This window comes from Nicotiana tomentosiformis, chromosome 8 (assembly GCF_000390325.3).
Source record: "Nicotiana tomentosiformis chromosome 8, ASM39032v3, whole genome shotgun sequence".
NCBI classification, from domain to species: Eukaryota; Viridiplantae; Streptophyta; class Magnoliopsida; order Solanales; family Solanaceae; genus Nicotiana; species Nicotiana tomentosiformis.
The window spans coordinates 101,086,942-101,094,077 of record NC_090819.1 but is presented as its reverse complement, the minus strand read 5'-3'; the positions used below and the strand labels follow the sequence as shown (position 1 = coordinate 101,094,077).

The 7,136-nt window shown below is 38.3% G+C and overlaps 1 protein-coding gene across 1 annotated transcript; it reads right to left on the bottom strand.

Annotated features, from left to right (window-relative positions):
* Positions 1–255: 255 nt before the first annotated feature.
* On the bottom strand, positions 256–2,231 carry LOC104117992 (uncharacterized). The gene has a single exon (XM_009629150.4). It carries the CDS (start codon positions 1,612–1,614, stop codon positions 592–594), a length of 1,023 nt encoding a protein of 340 aa, XP_009627445.1. The 5' UTR covers positions 1,615–2,231; the 3' UTR covers positions 256–591.
* Positions 2,232–7,136: the final 4,905 nt, after the last annotated feature.

Sequence of the window (7,136 nt, the reverse complement as noted above, 5' to 3'; positions counted from 1 at the left end):
AATGCTAGATTGACAGCTCGAGCACCAAAATTCATGCACATATAGTCATGTCTGAAACTGTGGACCACCTCTGATTAACACTTACCAGGGGGCAAAAATATCAATCAGGGGTTTGTTGGGGGCTGGAGGAGAGTTGGTAACAACTAACAAGCCATGAAATGTTCCACAGCTTCCACAGCACAGAAATGTGAAGAATTAAAAGCATTTAAACAAGCATCACTTTCACATTCATACACAGCAAAAAAGCTTCAAACATAGCCAGAAACTTATCATTTTTGAAATATAATGATAGGATAAGAGTGGGACATGAGACAACATGAAAGATAAAAGATGAACCCAAATATTGCTACATTTTTTACAAAAATTTACATAGTTGGTATGCAATTAGGCAGGCCACCCAATGGCAGCATCAAAAGATAAGAACAAGAAAACAGCAAAAGGGGTTAAAAACACAGAACATCACCTGCACAGAAATGTAGGTTAAGGCTGCGTACTATAATACCTTGTCGTCCGGCCCTTCTCCGAACCCCGCGCACAGCGGGAGCTTAGTGCACCATACCGCCATTTTTGCCCCAATGGAAACATTATCCATCAAGCAAAGCTCTCTTGATTCTTGGTAGATAGCCGCTTGAGAAACTCATAGGTAGTGATCATAGTTGTTGCAGACATAGACATTGATGCCCACCTTGGTCCTAATCCTCTGTAACATGCTGCAAATCCACCTTCCTTAACCAAATTCCTCACAGTCTGTAAAATTGTTGGTGATTTCTGACCATTCCCTTCTCCATCTAGGACTTGTAATCTTGTCTTAACAGTGTCAAGTGGCATTGTAACTAATGCAGACACCCCACTAGCCATTGCAGCACTTAGCCCTTGAACAGCCACCACTGCTTTCCCATCTGGCCTATAACCATTCTCATCTTTCTTGCAACAATAGCACCCAATACAACCCCAAATCACTCTGTGTGCAACAGAGTAAGATCCCCACCAAACTGCATTTGAAGGTGCATAAGTCAGTATTGAAATACCAAATCCCCTATACAATCCTCTCAATCCATCACTATAAATTATCTTCCTAAACGCGTCGATTCCACCATTGTAATTCTTCAATCTAACAGCACTACAACAAGAAGTATTCCCATTTCCTTGTACCATTAATCTCTGACTCACAACATCAATTGGCGTCCAAACCAATTGAGCAGCCATAGCAGCACTTAGCCCTGCAGAGGCATTAGCAATAGTGGAGGCCGACGCCTCGGAAAATCCCAGCTGAACAGTGGCAGTTCCTACATTACTTTTGGTCATTTCAAGTGCCCCCATGTACAGGGCACGTGCAGGGATTGTCCCAGTAAGGGAAGTACCAAATCCTCTGTAAAAACCCCTGAATCCTTCATTCCTCAAAATGGAAACTGCCATTTTTAGACAAGGAATTTGGGTAGTTATCACCTGCTGCCGTGTCTTTAACACCACAATCGGGTAAAGTGCTGCAGAGACACCCGAAAATAGCGCTGCTCCGAGGAAGAAAAACTTAGATTTGTCGAGCATTTCCCAATTTATGTCGGCAGGAAGATGAATTTCCGTCGTTGAATCATCCTCCGCCGCACTCAAACTCATTTTCGCCACTTTTACAATACTTCACCAAATTCCTCCAAATTGTTATCCACTAACCAACAAGAAAACGGATGCGCTAAGATGTAATAATTTTCGCTCAGCTCAATCCCTTACTTAGCTGGAGCTTACAACAAATATATTATCTAAAAGAGCACCGAACATATACAAGAAACAAAAGGACAAAGGGAAACCTCAAAAAACAAAGAACTATGTAGAAGTTACTAATACACAAAACTAAAACCAACCCAGATACTTATTTCATGAGTTCTCAAATGGGTCGAGCTCAAATCAGTGAAAAACTATACGTATGAAAAGTTACTATTAGTTATATACATACACTACCAATATACCCTATATTTATGCAAGCAGATTTGAGAGGGAAAGTGAATCACCATATAAAAGATCCAACATTTCCTCACCAGAATTCAAGATCATTGATTATTTTGAGGAAGCTTTTGATGTTTGAGCAAATTGAGAGAGAGGGGGAGAAAGAGACAGGGGTGGCGGAAGAATGAGGAGAAGGAAAAAGGAGAGGGTTATGAAGGCGAGGGTTTTTCGGATCAAGGGAAATGGACAGGTGTCAGTTGATAGTTCGAGAACATTTCCGTTTTGATCCACTGTGTGTGTGTGTGTATATGGGCATCCATTTGTATATAAACTGTGGGTAATACTAATAGGTGGCTAAGACCAGTGGGCTCACCACTTATTTTATGGGCATGGCACCCATTTGCTTTTCTGTTTGTTTTGTTTGGTTCCTTGAACCGTTTTGATTTTGAGACTCCATTTTTTATGAGTAATCATTTTGAAAAATAACTTTTTTTATGTTTTTGAATTTTTTAAAAAAGTTTAAAATTTATCTTCAAATGAAAATTAAAAATTTTATAGACAAATACTGATTTTGAAAAAAAATAAAAAATATTTCATGGCCAAACAAGCTCTTATTCTTTTTAATTTAAAGAATTATTATTATTTGCATGTATTTTTATTCTTCATAATAGTACTATTTTCTCTTCCAACGAATCTAGTATAATTATCAAAAAGTTCCCCGCTAATTTAGTATTTTGTGCAAATTTTGTTATAGATTCTATTGGCACACAGTGTCGCAAAATGAAGCACGATTCACAAAAAAAAAAAAAAAATATATTATGACAAGAGATAGATTTTATTATCCATTACAAATTTTATTTTTAATTATATGATCATTGTTCACAAGAAATCAATTAAATATAATGTAAAAAGCGATAGATAAAATACAATAAATTTTTTTGTAAGATTATTTTCTTTTATTCAATTTATAATTGATTAATAGAAGATGATTTGTACAGTTTTGAGGCTGCATTTGGATTCGAACGTCGTTCTTAACTCACTAGTTGAAGGAGTATATAAGAAACTTTTTAGTTGCCCTTGAACTTCTCGTGAGGACAGTCCTTTGTTTTAGATCTGGCTTTGATTCCCTTTACTTTATCTTGGGACTATCAAGATGCCTTAACTAAATGGTAGTAAGTACTACTAGTGTTAGTATACCAATAATTTTGACAGTTTGTAGACTAGATCTAGTACTGTTAATTAATTAAGATGCTTAATTATTCCATAAAATTCAGAAAGATGTCTTTTACTGACGGATTAATTTGTCAAAGAGACAGGGCTCTGTTTGGATATCAAGTTTAGAAGATGTTTAACCAAAAATAGATTTCTCGGTCAAAATCAATATTTAGAAAAAATCGGGTTACTGATAACCAACATTTACTTCACTTTCTCAATGATTTTGGAAGAATGGATCAAAATGATTGATAGAGAAAATAAAAAATGAACTAATAATCACTCCCAAGAATTAAGGCTTAAAGCTTGGAGAATAAAGCAAAGAATAACAGTATGGATTTCAATAGTAATAGTTACTTACCTTTACAAATGAAATGTCAACCCTTATATAGGTGCATACAATTATAACGACCCCCTTACTTAATTTGGGCTCATTAATGGTATTAATTGTATTGATTGCCCGTTACCATGTTTAACCGTAACGAAAACATTTATGACTGAAGATTTCTTGTAATTGTACCGATTTCCCTTCTATATTTACATCAGGTTCGTGTATCTTCCCTTCTTTGCAGCCTTGATTCATTCCGCTCTTGTTTCTTCCTTTACCCCGTGGGTGTTTCTCCCGTGCATTTTTCTGCACTCTTTAATTCGTCTAATTAAGAATGCCATTTGTCCTTACATCGATGTTCCACGTATCATGCCCCGTCAGTTTGTTGAAAGCCCACGTGTCATGTCTTTTTTCCACCAATACAGATAGTCTCCCCCACTTTCTGAATATTCTCAACTGAATATTCAGGAAGTGGTAAGTTTTATGGCAGGAATTCTTTGCCACCGTTTTCTCGAGTATCATTATGCCTCCTTGAGAATCGATGCGACGTATGTCACATTCATTTAATGCACATACCAAGTGGCTTTTTATGACTGGATCTCCAGTTTCTCAGCGCTTTTAGGGTTTTTTTTGCGGCTACGTTAGTCATGAAGTAACGGTTCCATTATGACGCTTCATAATGACTATTTTTAACGATGGTTGTATCTCTTTATAAATACTTCATACTTTTTGATTTCTTGAGACCTTCTTCCTTTTGTATCCATTATCTTAGTCCTTCTTCATATCTCTGTACCTTTCCTCTGTATTTCTTTTGTTAAACATGTCTTCATCAATACCACACCCTCGCAAAGTTGTGATCGTAGATGAACTCGCTCCTTCTACTGCCCCTACTAGAAGTAGGAGAGGTGGTAGACTTCGTAGCCTTGGTTCGTTATCTACTCGTGGTTCCTCTTCTCAAAGTAGTTCTGCTAGACCATCTTCTTCTAAACCTAGGGCTCCTCTGACCCCTAAATCCTCTTCTAGAAATAGGGACCTGAATGAACATGTGCGAGAGCCTACGGTTGCTGAGATTGTTCCTCAAGAATTATTTTTGGGTCAGATTGTGAGACCTTGAGGAATCAAGTCTCCTCTATAGCTTCCCTTAACCCTGCTGAACTTTATCCAAGTTTAATCACTCCTAGCCTACTTTTCTTAGTTCAACGAGAATGTTATTGGAAACTAGATTTTCCAGTTTTAATCCCTGATGCTAATCAAAGAATCACCTCTTACCATGTCGGGTTTTCTTTTATTTATACCTACCCTTTCACTATAGGGTTTAAGCCTCTCATTGATCCAGTGATCATAGAGTTTTATCGCTATTTTAATGTGTGTCTTGGTCAGATTGGTCCCATCGTGTGGAGGGCGGTAGCATGCGTTCGTTATTTATCGGATTTGGTCACTGTTCCTTTTACCTTTCGTCACTTACTTCATCTTTATTCCCCCAAGTTGTTTCATGGAGGAGTCTTTTCCCTCGTGGCTAGAAGTAAAAGAGTATTAGTTAGCCCTGAAGATGACCGGAACCGTGGCTGGTACGCCCGTTTTGTTGCTGCCCCCACGAGTGGGTTAGTGGGTGATGAAAACATGATTTTTCCAGAAAAAATAAAACTTTGCACGTAAGTTTTTTTTTATATCTTAAATTCCTTTATGTAACCATATATCCATTTTTCCAGCAACTATGGAAGTCTTTGAAGAAATTCCGAACTTCCGTACTTGGGTAGAAAAGATATTGACTGCTGCTCCTATGGATAAAAGATTGTGAAAATTGCTTTCTCAAAAATTCGGTTTGAAAGTGAAGACGCACGGTACTCTTCACCCTCTTAGTTTTTCTTCTTCTTTTGCTTGTTCATATGTAATTTTTTTTTCATCATCCTCTTTTTTTATTAGGGTTTGCTATTCGTGGCATTAGTTTCGCATCTGTTTTATCAACCATGCTTTCTATAAGCCTTGCTCAGGAACGAATTTTGAGTGCTTCTTCCTCCAAGAGGAAAACTGGTGAAGCTCGTGGGTCTGATAATGAAGATGAGGTAGAAGAAGGTTCTTTGGTGAAAAAGCCGCGTGTCAGGAGACGCGTGATTTCTGACGATGAAACCCCTACTTCTTATGATCCTCTGTCGAGTTCAATTCCTTTCAGACTCATTGACGAGCCAGATAATACTCCTTTAGAAATTTCTGATGAAGACGCAGCTAATCCCCATCTAGTCCCGTTGATAGGTTGTTTGCCCATGGCCTTGAGGGTAAAGAAGGCTTCAGGCCTGTTTCTGAAGAATTGCCTCTTGATTCCTCTCCAGTTTCATCTACTGTTAGCCCCCTATGTCTTTACCTAATGTTACTCCGGTTGTTGCTCCCATTGCTGCTTCTCATGTAGAAGTTGAGCCTTCTAGCAACATGAGGGAAATGAGAAGAGTTGTAATTGAGGTTCCTAGGGGTGAAAATTTATTGAGGAAGTCTGGTCAAGCTGATGTGTGGCTGAAGCCATTGTTAGGACCCGTGGAGAAGAAGAAGTTGGAAAGCCATAGTTCAATGACTTTAATGAAGGGCATTTTTCGTTCTTCTCTGAAGGTATAAGCTTGCTTACATTTCCTTCCTTCCTTTTTCTCACTCATAACTCTTTTTTCCCTACCTTTTTGTAGATTAGTGTGATTGGTTCGGAGCTTATGAAAAGAGTCTCTCAGACTGATCAATAGATAATTAAATTGCGTACCGAGGCTGACAACTGGAAAGAACAATTCGAAGGTCTTCAATTGGAAAAAGGACGTTTTTGCAGAAGAGAAAAGTGCTTTGGAATGATAAATGAGAATGACTTCCGCTGAGTTAGCGGTTGAAAAAGCTTCTTCCAGTCAAGTTGAGAAGGATAAGGATAGACTGGAATCCTCTTTTGCTGAACAACTTTCCAAGGCTACTGAAGAGATAAGGGATTTGAAAGAACTCCTTAATCAAAAAGAGGTTTACGCAAGTGAATTGATTCAAACACTTACCCAAGCTCAGGAAGATCTCCGCACCTCTACAAATAAAATTCAGTTCTTGGAAAGTTCTCTTGCTCCTTTGAAGACAGCTTATGAAGCATCGGAAGTAGAAGAATAAGAGCTGAGAGCCGAAATTGATCAGTGGGAGAGAGACTATGAGGCCCTCGAGGATAAGTTATCGTTAGATGTTAGCTGGACTTTTCTGAACACTCGCTTCGAGACTTTAAGTGAAGCCAGCCAGGAAGGTTTTGACCTTAATGCTGAGATTGCTGGGGCTAGAGAAGAAATTGATCAAACTTAGCAACGTCAAAGCTTTTTCACACCTGAAGAAGAAGGTTCTAAGGGTGCCGGAGATGGACTTGTTCCTCGCAGAGCTGGTGTTCAGGTCTCTTCTCCCCAAGTTGATCCCTCTTCTCATGTTGATGATGCTCCTTAACTTTTCTCCTTTTCCATACTCTTTTGTTGGCTCTTACTTGGAACTCCCTTATGTTGCCTTTTTTTTTTTTATTCTAACAACTTTTTGGAAGGTTTTTTTTTGCCTGCCCCTGGCGTTTTGGGGTTAGATGACAAGAATATCACCCTTGTTCTTTAGGGTTACTATATATAAATGTCTTTATTGCAGATTATGCTTTTTCCCTTTAAATATTTGAGCTTTC